The following is a 25,964-nucleotide window of genomic DNA, read 5'->3' on the forward strand; positions in this document are numbered from 1 at the left end:
GGTGCCCCTCCTTTGTTCTTGATCTTAGCAGGGAAACTCCTAGTTTCGCACCATTAAGTATGATGTTAATTGTAGACTTCTAGTAAATTTTCTTAAGATGAGGCAGTCTTTCCTTTATTCCAACTTTCCTGTATTCACTTTGTTTTAATATTTACATACCATGGGGGCACCTGGGTGGCTCAGTGGGTTAAAGCCTCTGCCTTCAGCTCAGGTTATGATCTCAGGGTCCTGGGATCGAGCCCCGCATTGGACTCCATGCTCGGCGGGGAGCCAGCTTCCTCTTCTTTCTCTCTGCCTGCCTCTCTGCCTACTCGTCATTTCTGTCTGTTGAATAAATAAATAAAATCTTTTTAAAAAATTTACATACCATGACCATTACCAGTGTGCTTGCTGAACACAGTCTAGGATTTTTTGGGGGGTAGGTATTTTTGTCTTTAGGATGTACAGTCAAAATACTGTGTTTTAAAGTCTCTTGAAATAATTCCTCTCTTTGTGGTTATCTACCAACTATTTATATAGACACGTTTGTTTCTGTTTGTTTTTTATTTTTTTAGGAATATTGTCCTTTTAAATTTAATTTTATTTCTAAATGATGGCCAACTTTTATCTTTTAAAGATTTATTTATTTTAGAAACGGGGGTGCAGAGAGAGAGAATCTCAAGCAGACTTCCTGCTGAGTGCTGACCCCGATTTGGGGCCCATCCCATGACCCTGAGATCATGATCTGAGCTGATATTAAGATTGAGGCTTTTAGGGAACCTGGGGGGCTCAGTGGGTTAAGCCTCTGCCTTCTGCTCAGGTCATGATTTCAGGGTCCTGAAATTGAGCCCCGAGTTGGGCTGTCTGCTCCACAGGGAGCCTGCTTCCCCCTCTCTCTCTGCCTGCCTCTCTGCCTACTTGTGATCTCTGTCAAATAAATAAATAAAATCTTAAAAAAAAAAAAAGAGTGGGGCTTTTAACTGACTGAGCTGCTCAAGTGCCCCTATGTAAAGCTTTTATATGAATACATAAAATACATAAAGAGATCTACTCTCTACCACTTGGGCAATCTGTTTTCACACTCCCCCAAAGGAAACCTAGGTTACCATTTTAAAAAAAAGATTTTATTTATTTATTTGAGAGAGAGCACGACCATGGTGGGGGAGGGGGAGAGGGAGAGGGAGAGAATCTCAAGCAGACTCCGGGCTCAGTCTGGGGCTCCATCTCACGACGCTGAGATCACAGACACTTAACTGACTGAGCCACCCAGGCACTGCACCCCGCCCCCGACTCCCAAGTAACCACTTTTATTAGTTTTTGGTTACTTTTATTAGTAGTTAGTTATTGTTACTTTTACATATAGGAAAAGTCATACATATATGTATTTCTATCCTTCCTTCTTTTCCTTCTTCCTTCCTTCCCCCGGTCGTCCCCACAAAGGTCCGTCTTTATTTTTTAATGGAGAAGTCCACGGAAAAAGTAAGTTTAACTGTCTGGTAGACATTTCTCCATACCTAGTCCCCTTTTTTAAAGTTTTATCCATTAACTTCGAAATGGAAACTTGCCTTCCGGGCCAAGGATGAGGGAAACATTTGGGAGTGGCTGAGCCTCATGGAACTTCTGTCCTGAAATAATGACGGAAGGTCATGTCAATGACTTTTGTTAGAGGACAAGCACGGATACCCGCAGGTCTGCTCGCATCTCTCCTGAGGTGCAGAGTGGGAAAAATAATCTTTCCCCCTTTTCTTTTTTGAAAAAGATGTTATCTATTTATTTATTTGACAGAAATCACAAGTAGGCAGAGAGGCATGCAGAGAGAGAGGGGGAGGCAGGCGGTCTGCTCAGCAGGGAGAGCAGAGAGCTCGATGTGGGGCTCGGTCCTGGGACTCTGAGATCATGACCTGAGCCGAAGGCAGAGGCTTAACCCACTGAGCCACCCAGGCGCCCCTCCTTCCACCTTTTCTTAAAACAGCGCCTAGCCTACATAGTATTTTTACGCTCTGCTTTTTTTCACTTGACAATATATCCTGGAGATCACTCAGCTCTAAGCACAGCTCTACTTCAAGAAAACCTTACTGTTTTTGAGGTGCTTGGGTGGCTCAGTGGGTTAAGTATCTGCCTTCCACTCCAGTCAGGATCTCAGGGTCCTGGGATTGAGCCCCGCCTCAGGCTCCCTGCTCAGTGGGGAGCCTGATTCTTCTCCCTCTGCCTGCAGCCCCCCTGTTTGTGTGTGCTCTTTCTCTGTCAAATACATAAATAATTTTTTTTTTTTTTTTTTAAGAATACTGAGGGGCACCTGGGTGGCCCAGTGGGTTAAGCCTCTGCCTTTGGCTCAGGTCATGATCTTAGGGTCCTGGGATTAAGCCCCACATCAGGCTCTCTGCTCTCCCTGCTGAGCAGACAGCCTGCTTCCCCCTCTCTCTCTGCCTGTTTCTCCACCTACTTGGGATCTCTTTCTGTGAAATAAATACATAAAATACTTTTTTTAAAAAAATTAAAAATTAAAAAATAAATACATAAATAAGAATACTGTTCTAGGTACCTGGATGGCTCAGTCGTTGGGTGTCTGCCTTCGGCTCAGGTCATGATCCTGGGGTCCTGGAATTGAACCCTGCATCAGGCTCTCTGCTCAGCGGGAAGCCTGCTTCTCCCTCTCCCAGTCCTCCTGCTTGTGTTTTTTCTCTCACTGTGTCTCTGTCAAATAAATAAATAAATTCTTTTAAAAAAATATTGTTCTTGATTAAATTCTATTAAGATTGCAAAGCTGTATCATTCCCCTCTTGATAGACATTTGTGTTGTTTCTATCACTTTGCTCTTATAAAAGTGTTGCTATCAATAGCCCTGAGCATATGCCATTTCATATTTTTGCGGTAGATTCGTAGAACTGGATTGCTGAGTCAAAAGGTAAGTGCATATGTATTCATTAAACAACAACTTCATTCTTCTTCCTCCCTTAGCCTCTGGTAACCACAGGAATACAGGGCTTTTTAAAAACCATAAAACAGAAACCCAAAACTGATGAGTATCTTTTATTTTTATGCCTGTGTCTTTGTGTTTTTAGGATAATACCCAGACAGTATTTCGGGAGATAAAGCTTTACTGAATTGAATTGGACGGTTTTGTTTTAATTTTTTTCCCCTTTGGAATCACAAAAGTTTAGCTTCTCATAGAAATTTGGAAAATAATGAGATAAATGTAAGACTCAAGCCATTCCACCACCCGAAAATAATCAGATTAAACACACAAGAAATAACAAGTGCTGGCGAGGATGTGGAGAAAAAGGAACCCTTTTGGGATCCTTGGTAGGAATGTAAACTGGTGCAGCCACTGTAGGAGACAGATAATAGGGAGTTTCCTCAAAAGAATTAAAAAATAGAACTGTCCTATGATCCAGTCATCACACTATTGGGTATTTACCCTGTATGAAAGCACTAATCTGAAAAGATATTTGCATCCCTCTGTTTATTGCAACATGATTTACAATAGCCAAGATAGGGAAGCAACCCAAGTGTCTACCCATAGATGAATGGATAAAGAAGATGTGGTACCTATAGGGGCGCCAGGGTGGCTCAGTGGGTTAAGCCTCTGCCTTCAGCTCAGGTCATGATCTCAGGGTCCTGGGATCGAGTCCCGCATATGGGGCTTCCCCCTCTCTCTCTGCCTGCCTCTCTGCCTACTTGTGATCTCTTTCTGTCAAATAAATAAATAAATAAAATCATTAAAAAAATGTAGTACATATAGACGATGGAATATTACTGAGCCGTAGAAAAGAAGAAAATCTTGTCATTTGCAACAACATGGATGAAGCTGGAGGATATGATGTTAAGGGAAATCATCAGATAAGGACAAATACCATATGACTTCACAGCTATAGGGAATTTAAAAAACAAACACACACACACACACACACACAATAAAAAACGGACAAACAGAAAACTGACTCTTAACCACAGAGAACACACTGATGGTTACCAGAGGGGATTTTGGAGGGGGAATGGGTGAAATGGGTGATGGGAATTAAGAGTACACGTATCCTGATGAGCACTGAGTAATGCCGAGAATTACTGAATCACTATATTGTATATCTGAAACTAATATAACACTGTATGTTAATTGCACTGGAATTTAAAAAGATAACCAATATTACATTTTGATACTTTTCATTCATCGTTCCTATCTCTTTTTCCTTCTCCCTCCAGAGAGCCCCAAGCATGTGTGTAAAGACATGTTTATACGCGGCTCTCACTCAGTTTTACATTCTAATTATAAAGGTAGGATTATACTGTAGCTTTCTGCTTATAACGGTTTTTTAAATGGCCATTAAAAATTCATTTGAGAAAGAGAGAGAGAGAATGAGAGAGAGCGCATAAGCAGCAGGGAGGGTCAGAGGGGGAAGCAGGCTCCCCGCTGAGCAGGGAGCCCCATGCAGGACTGGATCCCAGGACTCCAGGATTATGACCTGAGCCGAAGGCAGTTGCTTAACCAACTGAGCCACCCAGGCACCCCTATTAAATATTCTTTTTTTTTTTTTAAGATTTTATTTATTTATTTGACAGAGAGAAATCACAAGTAGGCAGAGAGGCAGGCAGAGAGAGAGGGGGAAACCCCATATGCGGGACTCGATCCCAGGACCCTGAGATCATGACCTGAGCCGAAGGCAGCGGCTTAACCCACTGAGCCACCCAGGCGCCCCCCCCCCATTAAATATTCTTTAAGAACATTCTCTATTAGAATGAATGCATATTTTGCCATATGAAAATCTCATCATTTTAATATAAAAAAAATTTTTTTTAACTGAGCTTTAAACCCAATGTAGGGCTTGAATTCACAATCCTGAGATCAAGAGTAGCATGTTCTATGGATGGAGTCAACCAGGCACCCCAAACCACCATTTTACTGTTGAAAACTTAGGTTGTTTCTAGGGTTTTGTTCTTCGTTAGTGACCCATGTTGTATATAAACCCTGTCTAAGCATTTTATTGTCTTAGAGCTATTCCCTAGGAGTAGCTAGATCAGAGAATGAGCTGGATCTGAGGATTCACTGTTCTCTTTTTGGGGGACCCATAAGCTAGAGAAAGCTCCCAAATTCAGACGCTTCTTGTTCTTCTTCTTCTTCTTTTTTTTAAATTCAGATGCTTCTATGTGTAGAGTCACTTTACTGTCTAGTTCTAGAAGACACCAACTTCCGTCACACAGAAGAAGAACTTATTTTTCTTACCAAACGTTTGTAGAGAGCCTTCGCCAGTAGACCAGAATGAAACCCAAGGATATGGTTAGATTGAGCCCTGAACTTGGGCACAGTTCCTTGGTAGGCATAGCCCCCCTTTGGAAACGAACCAATTTCAGACTCCATTCCTTTCCATTCCTTTCTCTTATATCCCCTCATCTCTCATCACATTCCAATGAGGCACCTTTGCACATGATTTATAATTTTGGTTATTTTTTTTGAAAATTTTGGTTATTTTTAATATCTTATTTGAGTAGAGTATGATATTAGTAATGTCTCCCTCTCTCTCTCTTTTTATTTTTGAGAGGGAGATAGAGCATGAGTTGTTGGGGGAGGGAGAGAGAGAAAGAGAATCTTAAGCAGGCTCCACGCCAAGCACAAAGCCAAACTAAGAGCTCAATCTCAGGAGTTGAGATCATGACCTGAGGTGACAGCAAGAGTCAGAGGTTTACCCGACTGAAGCTACCCCGGTGCCCTGACATTAGTATCTTGGATGATGTTCCCAATGCCTCAGTCGTCTGCCATATTGGGAGCAAATTATTCTGCGTAAATGATCCTTGCAGATGATGGAGGAGAACTAGTGATAGAGTTTGGGTATAGCAGTTCTGATCTTGAGAACAGACTTTCCTGACTTGTTAATTATAATGGACCTTTCATGAAAAGTTTCATGACAACCAAACAGAGGGTTTTCCTTTGTGTGTATCGACTGGGAAAGTCCTTGAAAGCAAAAGCATTTCTCCTGGATTGACATGGGTTATTTTATTCCCCCATCGTTCATGGGAGACCCTTAGAAGAAATGTCTATTTCTACCCTATGTTGGGGAGAGTTGGAAACCCACGATCCGAGAGTGGGCAAGCCTTGACTTGACACCTGTTCTGTGGGACAGTGATCTCAGTGTGGGGCACCTGGATGGCCCCATGACTCAGGTTTTCATAGAAGGAGGCACAAGAAGATTGACCACCATGCCAGAAGGCATTGGAATCTGCCCTCTCCTAATTCTGGGTTCTTAGCTTCTCTGATCCTCCGTTTCTTCCTGTGACATAGGGCCATCAGAGGTCTGAGGTTATAATAAGATCATGTGTCTGGTGCCCTTAGCACACCATGGCGGGTAAGCCATGACATCACCTTTGTTACTATTATCGCTGCCAGCGCTTTCCTGTGGAGGTGGGAAGGGTTGGGGGTTCCACTCTCAGAAGTAGTTACAACTCAAAACCAACAGAAATTGCTGACAAGCTGGATAGGGCTTGCATCAGGGACCAAGGAGTATAAACATCTCTTTGCAGTGCTGAGCTCCAGCTCTGCTGTACCTCCCGGGGTCACTTTGACCCTTACAGCCTTACTGCCCTTGAGCAGACAAGCAGATGCAGATGCGATGCCTGCACGAGGCGGAAGGACGATTGGCTGTAGGCTTTGCTTCCACACCTCTGCAACCTCCCCCTCCTCCCCAACCCCCACCATTCCAGCTCTGTCTTGGGGCAATCTTTGACCGCCTCAATTTCCCTAATAGGGTGGTGTGGGGGTTGGGGGAGCTGCAGAGGGTTGATTTCGAGGGATAGCAGGAGCGCCAAGTTTCCTGCGTTTAACATGTTTAAGAGGCGCCTGCCTGGCTCAGTCAGTAGAGTGACCTTGGGGTTGGAGGTTCCAGCCCCATATTGGGTGTAAAGATTACTTAATAAAATAAAATCTTAAAAAAAAACAACACTAAACTAAACTAAAATGTTCAAGACCAGTTCAGTTCCTCCCCCTCCCCGGAGTGTCGAGCTCCTTTCGGACGTCCAGGTGAGTCCCGGGAATGCGCTGCAGGTGACACCGTCCACGGAGCACCTTTGTGGCACGTTTCCTCCTTGACCGACCCGCGTCTTCCCTCGGCCATTCTCCCCAGTTCCCAGTCCGACCCATCTGGAGCCGGATTCTCCCTCCGCTCCGGCGCGCCCATTGCGCATTCGGGGGGGGGGGGGCGGCGGCAGAGGTCCGGGAGCGCTCGCCCCGCCCGCCCGCGGGGCCCCGGGGCTGGGTGAGGCCGGAGGCGGGGCCGGGCGGGGCAGCGGGGAGGGGGGTTGCGGGGCTCCGAGAGGACACCCGCCGCCTTAGCGGCCGGCACCTGCAGCCGTCGGATGGGTCCGCTACCTCTGAGCCCGCCCGCAATGCTGCCTCTGCTGCTGCTCCTGCTGCTGCTGGGACCCGGACACGCCGGTGAGTGAGGAGGAGTGCGGCCCCGGAGGAAGCGGGAGCCCTGCCTTCCGGTCCCTCTGCAGCCCCTCCAACTCCTCAGCCTCCTCCCCTCCCCTCCCGGGGGCCCCAGGATCTCCTAGCGCTCCTCTCCCGGCCCACGGATGCATTCCTTACCAGGTTTCCAGGAAGCCTGTCCCCCAGCCCTGTCCCCTCGCCTCCCAGGGCACCCTCCAGTCAGCGGGCCTGGGGTCCGTGAACTGATCGTTCACTCCACCTGTCGCTGAGGTCTAAGGTAGGGCTATCAGGGGTTCACCTGGGAGGGGCAGGTGAAGGACTGAAAGTGGTTTTCTCACCTGCCCTTGGCCATCACCCTTGCAGAGGTCTCCTCAGCACCTGACAGTTTCTGGGGTGTACAGACACACCCAATCACAGGAAAATATAGGGATGCCCCATGAGCAGGGAGACAGGCAGACACAGAACACCTTCACCCCCACTTGGGCATGCAGGTGTAGGGTTCATAGACAGGCTCACACAGGAACACAGCAAAGGTATCTTGGAGGGAACACACACACACACACACACACACACACACACACTCGGGCCACGGGACGCCTGGACAGCCTTGGCACTCCCCAGCAGAGGCTGTCGCGGGCAGACAGAGCAAACAGACCCCAGAATGACCTACCTCACCTAAGTTGGCATGGAGGGAGTGTTTTCCTTGGTTCCAAACTCAGCGCTGGACGGCTGCCCCGTGCCTTGGTTCTCTCTCGAGGGCTGTGCCCAGGACCGTGAGATGGCCAGAGTGTGGTCAGGTCGCAGTGGGGGACAGCTTGGAGCATGGAGTTAGGACTGGGGCCATTTCAAGTATGCTCAGATGGGGAGTGACCCGTGGGGCTTGGTGGGTCCGGAGATCAAGGGACCTTTTCTGGAAGCCCACTCTGTGGAGCTGTCCATAGCAGAGATCTGCCCTCAAAGATCTCCCAGTCGAGAAGTTCTCCCAGGGGTGCCTGGGTCGGTTAGGCACCTGCCTTCAGCTCAGGGCATGATCCGACGGTCTTGGGATGGAGCCCACGTCGGGCTGTCTGCTCAGTGGGGAGGCTGCTTCTCCCTCTCCCTCTGCTTGTGCGCTCTCTCTGTCAAATAAATACATACAATCTTTAAAAGAAATAAATAGAAGGTCACTTCCATAAGCAGACAGCTGCACAGTGTGGTAAGGACCCCTATAGTCGCCTGGGGGCAAGGCCGATTATAGAATGAGGTGACAGGTGAGCCTGGTGAACATGGGGTGAGGGTATGTTCCTTGCAGGGCGTCTGTGATGGGAAATTCGGCTGGAGGAGAAGTTAATGATGAGCAGGATCTGCGTGGGGGTTCTGAGAGAGGATCTGGGAAGGGGGGAGGGGCCCACTCATGCAGGGCATCTGGGCTGAGGCCCCTGAGCTTTATCTGGACGGTGGTGGGAGCCACGGTGCTAGGCGCTGGGTGCTGGGGTTGGGGGGGGGCGGTTTCGGGCAGATGTATGGGCAGCTGGGAGCAGCACCTGGCCAGGAGGGAGGGCAAGGACTGGTCACCCAGAGAGGAAGGAGAAACTTTTAACTGGTCACTATGTTGTCTCTCTATCTAACTCACCTCTATTCCCCCACCCCCACAAATATGGTACTTTTTCCACCCAGAAAAAAAAAAAAAAAACAGCCATGGGGTTAATTTTGGCCTGGACTCTTCTAAAAAGTCAGGGTGATCAAAACGTGTTTTAAAAAAATTTTTTGGAAAGGTTTTATTTATTTGACAGTGAGAGAGAGAACACACGAGCAGGGAGAGTGACAGGCAGAAGGAGAGGGACAAACAGGCTCCCCATTGAGCAGAGAGCCCAACAACATGGGGCTCGATCCCAGGACCCCGGGATCATGACCTGAGTCAAAGGCAGATGCTTAATCAACTGAGCCACCCATGCGGCCCTGAAAACTTGTTTTAGATGAAAAGAGGTGAGACACTGTACAGACCTGGCTTGGCTCCTCCGGCCCCAAGAGATGGAGAGCGGACACCCAGGAATCCAGCAGGTTGCCGTGTGAGTTTTTGCTCTGGGTCACGCCAGCCCTGTGCTTCTCTAAGCCTCAGTCTCCCCATCTGTAAATGGGATAACAGTGGCCCACAAGACAAGGAGGCTATGCTGTTGACAGCAAGAGACACCCGTCCATTTTGAAGCATGGTGCTTGGTATGGGGTGAGGCTCAAGTGATCACACTCTTTACTGCTGCTCTGTTTGTTTTTTGGGTTTTTTTTTTTTTTTTAAGATTTATTTATTTATTTATTTCACAGGCAGAGATCACAAGTAGGCAGAGAGGCAGGCAAAGACAGAGAGGAGGAAGCAGGCTCCCTGCTGAGCAGAGAGCCCGATGTGGGGCTCGATCCTAGGACCCTGGGACCATGACCTGAGCCGAAGGCAGAGGCTTAACCACTGAGCCACCCAGGTGCCCCTCTGTTTGGTTTTACTGACCAATGCCAGAGACCAGACTCATTCGTGGCCTTCACCAGAAGGAGGAGTTCCTTTGGGATCATCGGTTGTCCCGGTCACAGTGGGTTTAGAGGTCCCTGACCCCAAGCAGTGGCCCCATTGGTGCCACTCAGCTCAGTCACCCTGGCAGGCCTCCTTCCCTTGCCATTATTGGGTGAAGAGGAAGGTGCACTGGTCTGGAGGTCAGAGTCTGGGTGAGAACCCCCCAGTCAGATCAGGTTCTTGTTGGCTGTGTGACTGTGGGGGTCGTGCTCAGTCTCCTCTTCCTCACCTGTGAAACATTGGGGGGAGGGTCCAGTCCCTCCTGTTGTGCACTGCTGTGTGTCAGAGCTGCCCGGGAAACCAGACAGGTGGCTGGGCTCAAGCCTCAGGGCCTCTCTATGTGGGAGGAAACCATGCCTGGGCAGTGAAAATAAAGGAAGAAACAAAAGACCTGCCCCAAAGTCTGGAGGGGCATGTTGGGGGGGCAGGGGAGACATACAGACAGGAAAGACCCTGCAGGGGAGCCTTCCTTGGTGGCAGGCACCCTGTTTAGCTCATCTTTGATGCCCAGTGCCCAGCACAGGCAACTGGACAGACATTTGATGTGGAACTAGCTGTCTGACTTCATCCGGAGTAGACAAGGGCAGGAGACTGGAAATCAGGACATTCCAGGAAGAGGGACCAGCCTGTGCAAAGGCCCCGTGGTGTGATTGTTTGGATGCTGTGGCTCTGTGACTTGTTTTCTCTTTCAGGGCTGCCTTGAAGACATTAATAATAGTTAGAGCTTGTCATGTGCCAGGGGCTTTACATGCATGATGGCATTTCATTCTCCCTATTTTATAAATGAGGAAACCAAGGCTCAGAGAGGTTGAGTAAGTTGTCCGAGGTCACACAGCGAGGAAGTAGGAGATCTGCGATTCAAACCCAAACGGTCATCCAAGCCCTTCTCGGACTATAGCCTTTCCCCAAGCCCTGCCCTGCAGCCTCTGACCTTTGTTTCCCTCTAGCTTCCCAGAGGTCACACGTGCACCGGCGTGGGCTTCTAGAACTGGCAGGGACCATGAACTGTGTTGGCAGCCGCAGCCCCCTGTCCTACATAAGCTATGGATGCTACTGTGGTCTGGGAGGCCATGGCCAGCCCCGCGACGCCATCGACTGGTGAGTGCGTGCTTGGACCCGGGCTTAGGAGGTCCCCCACCGCCTGGGGTAGTTAAGGCTTATTTAAGGGAATACCCACAACTGAGGTTTCTGTTTGGACTAGCACGATCCCAAGCGCATGGTACAACCTTGCAGACAAGGGGGTCCTCTGGGTGATGTGACCAATGAGGACAAACCCCGGGGGGGAGGGGGGCAGCTGCTCCCCAGCCTGGCCCTGGGATGAATTACCTGGGCTGCAAAAATAACATAGAGTTGGTCAGACTTACTAGGCACCAGGAACTGTTTTGAGAAGCCCTCTCAGTCCTCAAAACAATCTCATTTTAGAGATGAGGGCACTGAAGCAGGAGAGATTAAATGGAGGACACCACGGATTGGTGTCTGGTGGCTGGTCCGCCTCCATCAGTAGACTGGGAGCTCCTTGAGAGCAGAGTGCATCTGGCTGACCTCTCCCTGCTGGGTCCCGCTGAGGGCTCTGGACACAGTGGGACTAGTGGCTGGATGGAGACAGCGCCAGTGAATGAATGAATGATGGGCAGGTTTGGGGAGATTTGTGGATGTTTCTCAGAATGGCTCGACAGCAGATTATCATATATTTCAATATCAATCATATATATATCAATATATATCAATCATATATATATCAATAATTATCATTATTATTATTATGGTTGATGTCCTATTATGTGGCAGACCCTGGGCTGGACACTGGAGACAGTGTTTAGAGTGGACAAGAAATGGCCCTGTCCGCACAGAGCTCTGGCCAGTACGGAGGACAGAGGCTCATCCGTCTTTTCCCTAAAATGAGAGTCTCGTTGTAAACCTGTCCTGGAGGGAAGGAACCCAGTTCTATGAGAGGGTGTAATCAGGAGACCGTCATAGGCTGGGGAGGTTGGGAGCTGGGTGACTTTTTGGGATTGGGGCTGACACCTGGGGAGAGGAAGGATGGGCAGGAAGCAACCCAGGCAGAGGGCTGGTCCCATGCAAGGTCAAAGTCAAGAGGCAGGTGGGGGCTCTGCTCATTCCCGGCACCAGGAGGAGGCAGGTGTGCTGGAGCTCAGAGACACAGAATGAGGCTGGCAGGGGCCAGGGGACCCCACACAACGGGGTCAGCAAAATTACTTCCCTGGGAGGTGGGGATTCTTGGGGATCCAGCTTGGACCAGAAGATGCTGGCTCCCTGGGTGTCCTCTTTTACCTGTGGTCCGTTCCTCCACCCACCTGATGGTCTGCCTGTCTACCATCCACAGGTGCTGTCACCAGCACGACTGCTGCTACACGAAGGCGGAGCAGGCTGGCTGCAGACCCAAGACTGAGCGTTACTTCTGGCAGTGTGTCAATCAGAGCATCGTGTGCGGTGAGTCCCCAGCAGGGCCCGACCTCCCTCCCCCAGCGGCTCGGGCATCATCCTGGCTGCAGGAACTCACCACCTCTCCCAGCGCTGCAGGGATCACCCCGCCCCCCCAGGGGGTTATCTACTCTAAGTGATCTTTAACACAGAGCACTTAGAGAAATAGACAAAGAAATCAGGACAAAAGCCAACAAGGAAAGGACACCAGGTATAACCGACACGTTGATGTCCATCAGCTGGGGGTATGGATAGATAAAACTGTGATGTGTTCTTACCGTGGACGACTCTGCAGCTCAGAGAAAGGGATAAGGTAGCACCTCAGGCTGACCCGAGAAAGTGTTGAGTGGAAAAGCAAACCACAGGGTGACGTATCCAGCAAAGCACAATTTCTGTTAAAAAAAAAAAAAAAAAAAAGCAGCAGCTTGCAACATAGTAGCATGCTTGCTTTCCACCGAGACCTGCAGATACTTGCAAAGCTCAGAAAAAGGTATGTAGAGACACATGGCACGCTGCAGGGGGCCGTGGTCATCCCCAGGCACCAGATCGGACTGAGGCAGGGGCGGCGGTAGGCAAGTTCACGTTCCTGTAATGTGTCTCTTCCTTTACAAAGAGAATGTCTTCATGAATTACTTTTGAGTCAAAGCTTAGAAAAGGAGTGCACGGCCTGAGCTGGGTAAGGGTGATGTTCCCGATCTCTGCCAATTACTCGGACAGGCATCAGAATGAATGAAAATGAAAAAAGGTGGACAGATGGACGGGTGGGTGGACAGACGGAGGGAGGACAGGTGAAGCGGAGCGTCAGTGGTAGACACGGCAAGGCAGGTGTACACATGTTCTCCGTGGTTCATTCGGCTTTTCTCTGTGTTTGGAATTTTCTGCAACAGAATGTTAGGAACCAAAAGAAAATGAAAGGAAAGAGCTTGGTGAGAAGGGCCTGTGTCTGTGTGTGTGATCCTCTCAAGATGCAGGCCAACTCCGCCGTGGAGTGGTTTGATGACCACCCCCCCCGCCCCTTCACCATGGTTCTGAGGCTCTAGTCCCAAATGTCCTGCACTAGGAGGACCAGAGGCCATGGGCTGGGGCTGGGGTTGGGGGCCCACCTAGTGAGTGCCAGGGCGGATGTAGAACTTGGACTGAGCTGGTAATATGAGTGTTCATTTCACTGGCTTTTCTTCCCTAAGGCTGAGCCAGTGGAACAAGCCCGTGTTCTAGAGACATCCTACCACTTACCATTTGGGGACCCCAGGAAAACCCCTTCCTCTCTCTGGAATGCTGTGCCCTCATCTCTCAAAATAGGGCAGGTTGGTGTCCCCTGGGCCATGTTTGTCCTGCAGATGTCTTGCTTCACCTGCACAGTGTTTAGAAAAGCAGTTTGGGGCCAGTATTTGAAAAATCAAAAGAGGTCACATGAAAAAATCTGAATTTCTGAATGTCCAGTTTTCTTTAAAAAAAAAAAAAATTGGGAGCTCCAATAGCATCAGATCCGGTAGCAACCACTGGCTGGAGCTTAGAGGGGCTGCCAGTTATAGGCAGGGTCTCTCTCTCCCATCTGCCCCAGTCCCCACCATGCCCTATTGCCTCACATTGAGGCCAAGTGACAATTACCATATTTCACTTCCCTTGTGCTCTTCATTTGATTATGGTAAGTAAATATTTCTTTTTTCTTTTTTAAAGATTTTATTTATTTATTTGAGAGAAGAAAGTGACAGCAAAAGCAGGAGGTCAGGAAGAGGGCCAGAGGGAGAGGGAGGAGCAGACTCCCTCACTGAGCAGGGAGGCAGATGTTGGACTCAGTCCCCGGACCCCGGCATTATGACCCGAGCTGAAGGCAGACACTGAACCACTGAACTAGCCAGGTGCCCCTCTCTTTTAATCCTTCTAACTGTGGAGGAGAAAGTCTCAGTTCAGTGCTAGTTTAGCTTTAACATCCCTGGAACACCTGCTGGTTTTATTTTTTTTTTTTAACAGAGACAGCAGGCTTAGAATACTTCCGTTCATCAACTGAATTCTGCGATTAAAAAAAAAAATTCTTCCTATTTATCTCTCTATCTACCTACCCATTTATCTATGTGTCTGTCTTTACCAGCAAGCAGCATGTATTTAATAAGGAAGAGTGTATCAAAATCCATCCTAACTTCATTGTACAGTTTAGGTGGCCAGCTACTCCAGAAGTTAAAAGAAAAATAAAACAGCAATTAAAAATGTTAAGTGTTGCAGTGCCTGGGTGTCTCAGTGGGCTAAATGACTGCCTTTAGCTCAGGTCATGATCCCAGGGTCCTCGGATCAAGTCTCCCATGGGGCTCCCTGCTCAACGGGGAGCCTGTTTCTCCCTCTCCCTCTGCCCCTTCTCCCATTCATGTGCTCTCTCACACTCATTCTCTCTCAAATAAATAAATAAGGTCTTAAAAGAAACTATCAAGTGTCCCTCAGGGCGATCTCACTGATTTTTTTTTTTAACCTTACTGTTTTGTTTTGTTTTTTAAACGAAGTACTAAAAAAAAGGACTGATGCATGTATTTTTAGGGTTACCTTCTGATGGGGGTGGCTGGGTGGCTCCGTCCTTAAGTATCTGCCCTGAGATCAGGTCCTCAGATCAAGCCCCGCATGGGGCTCTCTGCTCGGCTGGAAGCCTGCTTTCCTTTTCCTAGTCCTCCTGCTTGTGTTCTCTCTCTCGCCGCTGTGTCTCTGTCAAATAAATACATAAAATCTTAAAAACAAAAATTACCTTCTGATGGGTAGTATTTTCTGCGTATAGGTTCCTTTCAAATGAGTAAAAAAGCTGAATCCATTTTAAAAGTAGGAAATATGGTGCTTGGTTGACTCAGTTGGTTGAACACCCAACTCCTGATTTTGGCTCAGGTTGTGGTCTCAGGTTTGTGAGATCGAGCCCTTTGTCTGGCTCCGCATGCTGGTTGTGGAATGAATCCCTGTGAATCCCTGCTTGGGATTCTCTTGCTCCCTCTCCCTCTCTCTCTCTCTCTGCCCCTCCTCCACTCATAGGTGTGTACTTGCTCTCTCTCTTAAAAACAAAGAAAAGGAAGTAATGAGGCACTTGGCTAGCTCAGTTGGTAAAGTATGTGACTCTTGATCTGGGGTCGTGGGTTTGAGCCCCACGTTGGGTGTGAAGATTACTTAAAAATAAAAGTATTAGGGCACCTGGGTGGCTCAGTTGGTTAAGCAACTGCCCTTGGCTGAGGTCATGATCCTGGAGTGCCAGGATCGAGTCCCGCATCGGGTTCCCAGCTCCAAGGGGAGTCTGCTTCTCCCTCTGATCTTCTCCCCTCTCATGCTCTCACTCTCTCTCAAATAAATAAATAAATCTTAAAAAAAAATCTTAGAAAACAAGTAAGTATAGGAAGTAATAGCACAGGTACTAGGTAGGTAAGGCTGCTGACCCAGAAACTGGTCCCATAACTTTTTCTTTCTTTCTTATTTTTAATAGAGATAAACATAAGGCAACATTAAACATTTACAATATAAATGTTAGTGATATTTAATACATTCATAATGTCATCCACCACCTCTGTCTAGCTCCAAAAGATTTTCTTCCAACCCCACTCTCTCCCTTAGAAGAAACCCTACTAAGCAGTCAATTCTCCTTCCCCCTTCCGTCAGCACCTGGCAACCAAATTTGTTTTCCATCTCTATGGATCTACCAATTCTAATTTTATATACACACATATATATATTGAATTCTGTTATTATATATAATATATATCTCAACTGAATTCTATGATTATATATATAATACATATATAATTATATATATAAATATATATTTATTCTGTTATTATATTTATATTTATTCTGTGATTTATTATATTTATATTTATTCTGTTATTACATGTAATATAATATATAACTATTATAACTACATAACTATAATATATGATATATAACTATATATAACACTATATGATATATAACTATATATACTATATATTATATACATAATATATGATATATAACTATATATAATATATATCATATGAGATATGATATATATGATATATAACTATATCATATATAACATGTAATATAATATATAATATGCATATACTATATAACTATATATTATATATTACATATATTACATTACATATAATAACAGAATATATTATATATAACATTATGTATATAATTCACATAAACAAAATATATATAATGTTTCCTATAAATGAATTCAGACAATCTGTGGCCTTTGGCGTCTGGCTTCTTTAACTTAGCATCCTATTTTCAAAGTTCATCCATGTGGTATCACACAGCTGAACGTCATTCCTTTTTTTTTCTTTTAAAGATTTTATTTATTTATTTGACAGACAGAGATCACAAGGAGGCAGAGAGGCAGGTGTGGGGGTGGGAAGAAGCAGGCTCCCTGCTGAGCAGAGAGCCTGATGCAGGGCTGGATCCCAGGACTCCGAGATCATGACCTGAGCCAAAGGCAGAGGCTTTAACCCACTGAGCCACCCAGGTACCTCAGTGTCAATCCTTTTTATGGCTGAGCAGCATTCCCTTTGTAGGGATAGACCACAGTGTTTATACTGGGATTTTGCACCTGCTGAGGGCCGGGAACAGTGCTACTCCGAACATTTGTGAGAGTATTTGTTTGAGCACTGTTTCCATTTCTTTGGGGAATATCACTATGAGTCATCTTTTTACTTTCTGAGGAACCATCAGACTTTTTTACTGAAGCCGCACATCTTTCATGTTCTCGTAAGTCTTGTATGAGGGATCCAGTTTCTCCACAGTTTTGTCAACACTTGTTATCTCCTGTTTGTTTTGTTTCCTTGCTTTCAGTGGGGGTGTTGAGTGTATCTCCTCGTGGTTTGAGTTTGCGTTTCCCTGATGGCTAATGATGTTGAGCATCTTTTCACGTGCTTGTTTTCTTTGGAGAAATGTCTATTCAAGTCTTCTACTCATTTTTATTTTTTTATTTGTTCATATGTTTTTTTTTTAAATCAAAGAATTCTGACTGTTCTATACACTTCAGCACTAACATAGGTAAATCTTTTTTTTTTTTTAAAGATTTATTTGACAGAGAGAGATCACAGGTAGGCAGAGAGACAGGCAGAGAGAGGGGTAAGTAGTCTCCCCGCTGAGCAGAGAGCCCGATGCGGGGCTCGATTCCAGGACCCTGAGATCATGACCTGAGCCGAAGGCAGAGGCTTAACCCACTGAGCCATCCAGGTGCCCCTGTTCATATGTTTTTAACATTTTTATTTTTAAGTGATCTCTACGCCTGACATGGGGCTTGGACTCATAGCCCCGAGGTTGAGAGTCCCATGCTCTATCGACTGAGCCCACCAGGCTGCACATTTTTAATTGGGTTGTCTTTTTGTTATTGAGTTATAAGAGTTCTTTATATATTTTAAATCCTAGACCCTTATCAGATTTGTGATTTGCACATGTTTTCTCCCATTTTGTAGGTTGTCTTTGCATTGTATTGATAACATCTTGGATGCACATATCTGTTTTATCTTTTGTTGATTGTGTTTTTGATGTCCTAAGAATCCACTGTCTCCTTTTTTCTTCTAACAGTTTATAATTTGAACTCTTACATTTGTTTGTTTGTTTTTTTAAAAGATTTTGTTTATTTATTTGACAGAGAGAGAGAGAACAATCAGAGAGAACAGGAGAGGGAGAAGCGGTCTCCCTGCTGAGCAGGGAGCCCAGTGCAGAGCTCGATCCCAGGACCCAGCGATCATGACCTGAGCTGAGGGCAGATGCTTATCTAACTGAGCCACCCAGGTGCCCCTGAACTCTTACATTTAGGTCATTGATCCACTTCGAGTTAGTGTTTGTATATAGTGTGAGGTAGGGATCCGTCTTAATTCTTTTGCATTGTTCTAACACCATTTGAGACTCATTTTGCCCCACTGAATAGTCTTGGTACCCTTGTTGAGAGTTACATGGCCCTAGATGGATGACTTCCCTGTGCCTCAGTTTCCTTACCTCGAAGATGGGTGTTGCAAAGATGAAAAAAGGGGGTTTATAACATGATAAACAGATTGGACTGGGTTGTTACTCTTTCCCTTTCCTTCTCCTCCAGCTACCAACCTGATCTGAACCTCTCTCTGACCTCCATTACCTCCACTAGAGAGAACGGAGGTTCTGGCATGGCTTTCCATTAAACCCGCTACTCCTAATGTGCAGGGAAGGAAGCCAATATAAGGGTTACTGGAAGGATGGTCTTAGAGATTTGTGGACTCATACCTGTATCTCCTTTGCATGAAGTAGCAGTTGGTATAAGAGCAAAGCTGAATTAATATAGAGACATAATATCAATGTTTAGGACCAAAAGTATCCCAGACATTGACTTGTCCAGCCCTCTGATTTCAAGCTAGGGGAACTGAAAGCAACTCAGGGAAAGAAAGGACTCACTTAATGTGGTGGTCATGTGCCCTCTCCGGGGCACATCCCCCTGTCCACAGACTGTCCCCAGACTGCCCAGCCCCAGGGTGGGCAGAGAGGGTGTAAAATGGGGCTTAACTGGGAAATTGGTTAAAGTGCTCTCCCTTCTCCCTTCAACCCGCATGTTCCCCTTTGCCGCTAAGCACGTGAAAGCGATGTCTGTAAACTGTTTTTTGGTGTGTCTGCTAGTGGCGCTCATGCCTGTTTACAGAATGGCCCGCCCTGAACCAAATGAAAAGAACCAAAATATCTCTTCTGCATTTGTCTTTGGCTAAAAATACTCTCTTCTTCTGTTTGGAGATACTCTGAACATAGTCGTTTACCTAATTACAGGTGTTGCCCCATTTTCCACTTATGGACCTGACTTAAATATATTAAAAAATTTGTAAAGCCTCCGGTAATATTTACTGACAGACCTTTATTTTAAGCTTAATCCTTGGGGGCTATTTTTTCCTTTTAAGCTTTTATTTTTCTTGAATAACACGATGCAGTTGTGTTCCTGAGGCTATGGAGTGTGTGTGGGGGGACACGTCTTGCTTTTGAAAGAAACTTTCTGGGGCACCTGGAGGGCTCAGTCAGTTAAGAAGATGGCTCTTGATTTCAGCTCAGGTCATAATCTCAGGGTCGTGGGATCGAGCTCGGATCGGGCTCCGTGCTGAGCGAGGTGCCTGCCTGAGATTCACTCTCTCCCTCTGCTCCCCACTCCCCGCTCCTTCACTCTCTGTCTCTCCCAAACAAACAAACAAACAAACAGACACTCTTTTGTGCAGGGAGAAGGGTTGGAGTGCAAAGCAGGTACAGGTGTTAGAGCAGCTGATCTGGGGCTGGAATCCTGGCTCGCCGACTGCTTAGTGCTGTGACCTTGGACAAGTTACTGAATCCCTCTGAGTTCTGCTTTCCTTACCCGTAAAATGAGAGTAATGAAATTTTGATGCCGAGTTTGTGTGACGATCGGAAATGGTGACCGGCTTTCCTGTCGTTCTCCCAGCACGTATTATTGAGAATCTATTCTGTGCCCGGCCCCATGCTAGGATTTTGGCAAGACGGAGGGCAAGGTTCTGTTTCTAAAGGGAGGAGGGTGGGATATAGTGTCTGTGCTCTTTGCTGCTGTAAGTACTGTGTTGGAAAAAAGCAGGTGAAGTATCATACCTTCACGTATGGTCACCGTCACCACCTAAACCTACAGTGGAATAAATCTTTTTTTTTTTTTAAGATTTTATTTATTTATTTGATAGACAGAGATCACAAGTAGGCAGAGAGGCGGGCAGAGAAGCAGGCTCCCTGCTGAGCAGAGAGCCCAATGTGGGGCTCGATCCCAGGGCCCTGGGATCATGACCTGAGCCAAAGGCAGAGGCTTAACCCACTGAGCCACCCAGATGTCCCTACAGTGGGATAAATCTTGAGAACATGAGGTGAAGAGAAAGAAGCTCTAGCTTCTGGCAAAAGGTCACATAGTGTGTGACTCCATTTTTATGAAATGTCCAGAACGGGCAAATCCATAGAGACAGAAAGCAGGTTAGTGGTTGCCGGGAGAGATCAGTGGGACTCAGGCGAGGGGTAATGGGGAGTGACTTCTTAATGGGTATGAAGTTTCTTTGGGAGCGATAGAAATATTTTGGATATATTAGATAGGAGTGATGGTTGCACAATGTTGTGAAGGTACTAAATGCCGCTGACTTGTGCATGTTAAAATGGTAAATTTTGTTTTGGGTATTTTGCCTCAATAAAAAAAATGCAGGGGAGCAGAGTCAGGGATGCTCTTTTATATAGAATGGCCCGGGGCCAGAGAAACAGTGATAAGATGTCACTGAAAGAGGGACCTGGGGAATGTGAGAGGAGCCAAGCAAAGAGGTGGTAGGAATAGCCAGTGCAAAGGTCCTGAGGCAGGAATGAATGTCTGGGTGGTCCAAGAAGCTCAAGGAGGATGGTGAGGCTGGGGCAGAGTCATTTAGGTGAGAGTGGAGGGTGATGATGTCAGTGCGATAGGGTCTGGACTGTACATAGCGTTGAAAGCATTCTGCTCAGATGGGGAGCCAGGGTTCTGAACGGAGGAAGGGCATGATCTGATTTGCATTTTAGCTGAACTCCTCTGACTGTGGGATGGAGCATATCCTGGAAGGAGCAAGCCTGGAAGCCAGGCACTGGTTATGAGGCTGTGGTAGCAGTCTTGGGGAGGACATACGGAAGGATGAGTGACAGGAGAGGAGATGGCATGGGCACTTGTCCCAGCAAGCCTATCCTTAGACAGCCAGCTCTGTGGGAACAAGACCACCCTGGAGCTTCAGGGTGGCTCCTTCCTTGGGTGTCCATGGGGTCATGCTGCTCTAGGGGTACCCTGAGTCTCTTGTGAGGCAGTCCAGGGGAGATCTATAGGCAGAGGGCTTGCTGCTGGATGGTCTTGTTCTGTTACTGATTTTTATGCGTTAATTTTTTTTTTTATCTGTCGCCCATCTATCCACCCCTCATCATCTATCTGTCCATTCATCCACCTGCTTGTTCTCCTTCAAACCCAACACGTGTTTGTTGTGAAAAACTCAAACGCTAAGGAGATACTGTAAGGCAGCGGGGGGGGGGGGTGCCTGTGTGGCTTAGTCGGTTGAATGTCCTACTCTTGGTTTCAGCTCAAGTCATGGCTCAGGGTTGTGAGATCGAGCCCCACAGCAGGGTCCGTGCTTAGCAGGGAGTCTGCTCAAGGAAACTCTCTCTTCCTCTCCTGCTGCTGCTCCCCCCACACTCTCTCTAAAATAAATCAATCTTAAAAAGAAAGAAAGAAAGAAAGAAAGAAAGAAAGAAAGAAAGAAAGAAAGAAAGAAAGAAAGAAAGAAAGACTCTAATGTAGATAGTGACACTGCACCCACCGGAGTTAACTAGTTTCTGTTAAGGTTGGCATCACTTCTACCAGATTTGTATGTCTGTAAACACACACACACACACACACACACACACACACACACGTGTATATATACATATAATATCAGATCATACTACCTATATTTTACTTTTTTCACTTAACATCGTGTCTTAGACATCTTGGAACATAGGGGTCAACCTCATTCTTTTCAAGCAGGATAATAAGGGGCGCCCTGGCTGACTTGGTCAGTAGAGCCTGTGACTCTTAATCTCGGGGTTGTGAGTTCAAGCCCGACGTTAGGTACAGAGATCACTTAAAAATAAAATCTTTAAAAAAAAAAAATAATCCCTCTCTCTCTCTCTGCCTGCCTCTCCATCTACTTGTGATTTCTCTCTGTAAAATAAATAAATAAAATCTTTAAAAATAAAATAAAATAAAATAAAATAAGGCAAGATAATAACCTATGGCAAAATTTTGTAATCTTGACACTGTTGACATTTTGACTCCAGTAGCAGGACCCCCCCCCCCCCCCCCCCCCGCACAGTGTGATGACCCAAAATGTCTCTAGACATTGCCAAATGCCCACGGTTGAGAACACCTGGTTTGGGACATGAAGGCACTTTATTTTGACCACTTGCCCATCGACCGCTGCCGGTGTTTGCAGAGCCCGTGTTGGCTCATAAATCCTTGGGCACCTGCGTGAGGTTCTGTAGCATCAAGCCCTAGAACTGCTGGGTCTGATGGTGAGTTTGAGCCATTCCTAGTATTTGTATGCAGAAAGGGCTTGGGGGCTGGCTCAGGGACTTTGCCTTTTTTTTTTTTTTTTTTTTTAAAGATTTTATTTATTTTGTGAGAGAGAGAGAGAGAGAACACAAGCCGGGGGGTGCTGCCAGCATAGGGAGAAGCAGGCTCCCTGCTGAGTGAGGAGCCTGATGCGGGACTCGATCCGAAGACCCTGGGATCATGACCTGAGCTGAAGGCGGACGCTCAATAGACTGAGACACCCAGGCGCCCCTCGGGGACTTTTCTTGAAGGAGAATTTACATGGCAAGGGCACTGAAAAAAAATTTGTATCGTGTTTATTTATAGATGCTTGGGGAGTAAAGGGGGAACCTGGTGACTATGAGGGGGCACGAAGGCCACTATGGCCCCCATAGGTCATCTCTTTTTGGCACTGAGACTAGGCGGTACAGACATTTTAAATCTAACAGATATATTAAATTACGCCTTGAAATAGCGATCTTTCAAATTTTGAGATTGCATTCTCTGTGAGGAAAGTATCATAGGGCTCCAAGTAGAAACCTCTGAGATTATAAAATGTAAGTTTTACAGGAAACAAAACTTCCATTGATACTATACAGACAACCCCTTGACTAAACTCCTGGTGTTTTTCCCGTATTTTCAAGCGCATCATTAACAAAACACACGGCATCGCTTCTCGGCCTTTTGGCTAGGATCAGGTGTAAAAATAATATATGGAGAGGGATGCCTGGGTGGCTCAGTTGGTTGAGCGGCTGCCTTTGGCTCAGGTCATGATCCCAGCGTCCTGGGATCGAGTCCCACATCGGGCTCCTTGCTCTGCGGGGAGCCTGCTTCTCCCTCTGACTCTGCCTTCCACTGTCTGCCTGTGCTCGCTCTCACTCGCTCTCTCTCTGACAAATAAATAAATAAAATCTTAAAAAAAAAAATTGGATATTTAAAGGGCGCCTGGGTGGCTCAGTGGGTTAAGCCGCTGCCTTCGGCTCAGGTCATGATCTCAGGGTCCTGGGATCGAGTCCCGCATCGGGCTCTCTGCTCGGTGGGGAGTCTGCTTCCTCCTCTCTCTCTCTCTGCCTGCCTCTCTGCCTACTTGTGATCTCTCTCTGTCAAATAAATAAATAAAATCTTAAAAAAAATATATGGAGGTATGTTTTGTACTCCTTATTTTTCTGCTGATCGTACGCTGTTTCTCATGTCATTAAAACCCTATTAAAGAACCCTGTGTAACAAGCAGGAATCGTATGTGTGGGCGCGTCCCCTGAGTCTGTGCTCCATTCCCTTCCTGCAGATAGGTCACAAGGTGTGATTGGGTGAGATGGACTTGGATTTCTCCTCCGGAAGCTTGGGGTGCCTGTGGCACAGCCCTGAGGGCTGGGTGAGATGGGGACCATGGAGCTTTTGCTCAGTTCCCGGTTCTGCAGAAATGCATGAAACACACACTGGCACCCGTCGTCCTGACTTCTTGTTATCGATGTAACGAATTATAACCGAGGCATCTTGTAGAGCGTGTAGACACAGGCTTTTGGATCTGGGGGTGTTGGCGTGTGGAAAGCTTCATGATGAATTTACATGATAAGGATGTTCTCTTTCGGTTCTCTGTTAATTTTTCTAGTTAGGGGCGAGGAAGAAGCTTTGGTTGTGGGATGGTCTGACAGCTGGGGAGGTTAAACCTCTCTTGCACTTGCTAATCTCCATGTTTAACCAAGACACCCCGATTTGGGGCTTACAGCCTTTAGGTAGGCAAGAGCATCTAACCAGCCTTTAGTGTTACAAATTCACTCCCACCGGTTTTTGTTGTGTTTTCACTTGGTTTGTTTTTCTACCAGTTTATGGTGTTTATGGTACAAGATTTTTGGTTTTCTATTTATGGCAAGGATAGAATTTATTTTTAATTTTTTTTAGAATTTAATACCATGTAATATAATTATAATTTATTTATTTTAAATAATTGATAATAACTGTTTTAAATAATAACGGTTTTTAAATGAGGGGATTTAAAGGAAGGATCCTAAAGCCGCCACGGACCTGAGTTTGGGAAGCTCTCATGCTTTACCTTGTGAGGGTCTCCAAGGAACTTTTTAAAAAAAATTTTATTTATTTATTATTTATTTATTAAGGATTTTATTTATTTATTTGGCAGACAGAGATGACAAGTAGGCAGAGAGGCAGGCAGAGAGAAAGGAAGGGAAGCAGGCTCCCTGCTGAGCAGAGAGCCCGATGTGGGGCTCGATCCCAGGACCCCTGAGATCCTAACCTGGGCAGAGGGTTGATGCGTAACCCACTGAGCCACCCAGGGGTCCCTACAAGGAACATGAGAGGATCCTTCAAGAGCAGCTGGCCACGGAAGGAGGTCAACTCCAGCTTACCGAGTGTCCACGGCGTGGAGTGTCTACTGTATGCCCTGCATTTTAACCTCTGGGTGTCTTTTCGTTCTCCCAGCAACCCTTAGAAGCAGGGACTATTAGTGACCCTGTGTCCCCCTGAGCAAACACCTAGAAGGGTTGAAGTTATGTGTTTAAAGCACAGAGCTGCTACCTCCATGACCGCGCTGGTCAACTCTAAAGCTGGAGCTTCACTGCGCCTCTGGCGGGAATTTTGGAAGGATTCGGTGGTGAGTGGGTTTTATATTGACATGTATCTGAATCATTAAAAGCCCACACTAAAAGGCACTGGGTGGCATGGTTAGGCAGGATTTCCAAAGCTGTTGCAGGCATTATACCTTCTTGATCAGTAAGCTAGGCCTTGAAGATCAGGAAATCTTTCTAACCACTACCAAGGCGCAAGGAGACTGACCTTGGAGTGGCAGCCTCCGAGTCTCTGGGAGGCAGGCTCAGGCTGGAAAGGAAAGATGGAAGACACTCTTGAAGGAGCTTGGGGGAGAGACGTGGAGGAGGAAGGCAGAAAGACGCAGGTGGAGCCGACCTTGACTGAGTGCTTGTCCCTTGCGAATCTGGGCGCCCTATACGGGGTTCTCTGTAATCTCCGTTTCCAGCGAGGACTGGGCTCGGAAGGCAGGATCACCCGGCTAGGAAGTAGCAGAGTGAGCACTGCAGGCACCTACTCCTCCTCTGCGCAGATCCTCAGGGGACGTAATGTTATACTGATACAGAAGAGAAGCCGGAAGGTTGCACAGACTCTGGTCTTTTCCATCTGAAAATACTTCCCTTGCAACTTCAGGTTTCCTTTTCCATAAACGGGGGCCAACGTCGCCCCCCTCCCCAAGTTGCCAGGGCGGAGATCGCATGAATTGCCAAGCCGCACGTAGATGCAACTTACAACCCTTCCTGCCTCCCACTTCTTGGCTTCCCTAGTGTTTATCAGGTGTCTTCGAGGCCCTGCTCTAACTCAGTTTCCCCACTTCTTCCAGGACCCACGGAGAACAAATGCCAGGAGCTTTTGTGCAAGTGTGACAAGGAGATTGCTTACTGCCTAGCCCAGACTCAATACAACTTAAAGTACTTATTCTACCCCCGGCTCTTATGTGAGAAGGACTCGCCCCAGTGTGACTGACTAGCCTAACTTGGAATGTTCTTTCACATAAGGAAATAAAAACTTTTTTCACTCATCAA

The 25,964-nt window shown here is 46.7% G+C and overlaps 1 protein-coding gene across 1 annotated transcript; it reads left to right on the plus strand.

Moving 5' to 3' along the window:
* Window positions 1–7,248: 7,248 nt before the first annotated feature.
* Window positions 7,249–25,964, plus strand: PLA2G10 (phospholipase A2 group X). The gene is made up of 4 exons (XM_082715027.1): window positions 7,249–7,399; window positions 10,877–11,027; window positions 12,274–12,380; window positions 25,763–25,964. The coding sequence occupies exons 1-4, from the start codon at window positions 7,321–7,323 to the stop codon at window positions 25,903–25,905; spliced, it is 480 nt and encodes a 159-aa protein (XP_082571153.1). The 5' UTR covers window positions 7,249–7,320; the 3' UTR covers window positions 25,906–25,964.

The sequence above is a fragment of the Mustela nivalis genome (genome assembly GCF_964662115.1).
Source record: "Mustela nivalis genome assembly, chromosome: 19".
Lineage (NCBI taxonomy): Eukaryota > Metazoa > Chordata > Mammalia > Carnivora > Mustelidae > Mustela > Mustela nivalis.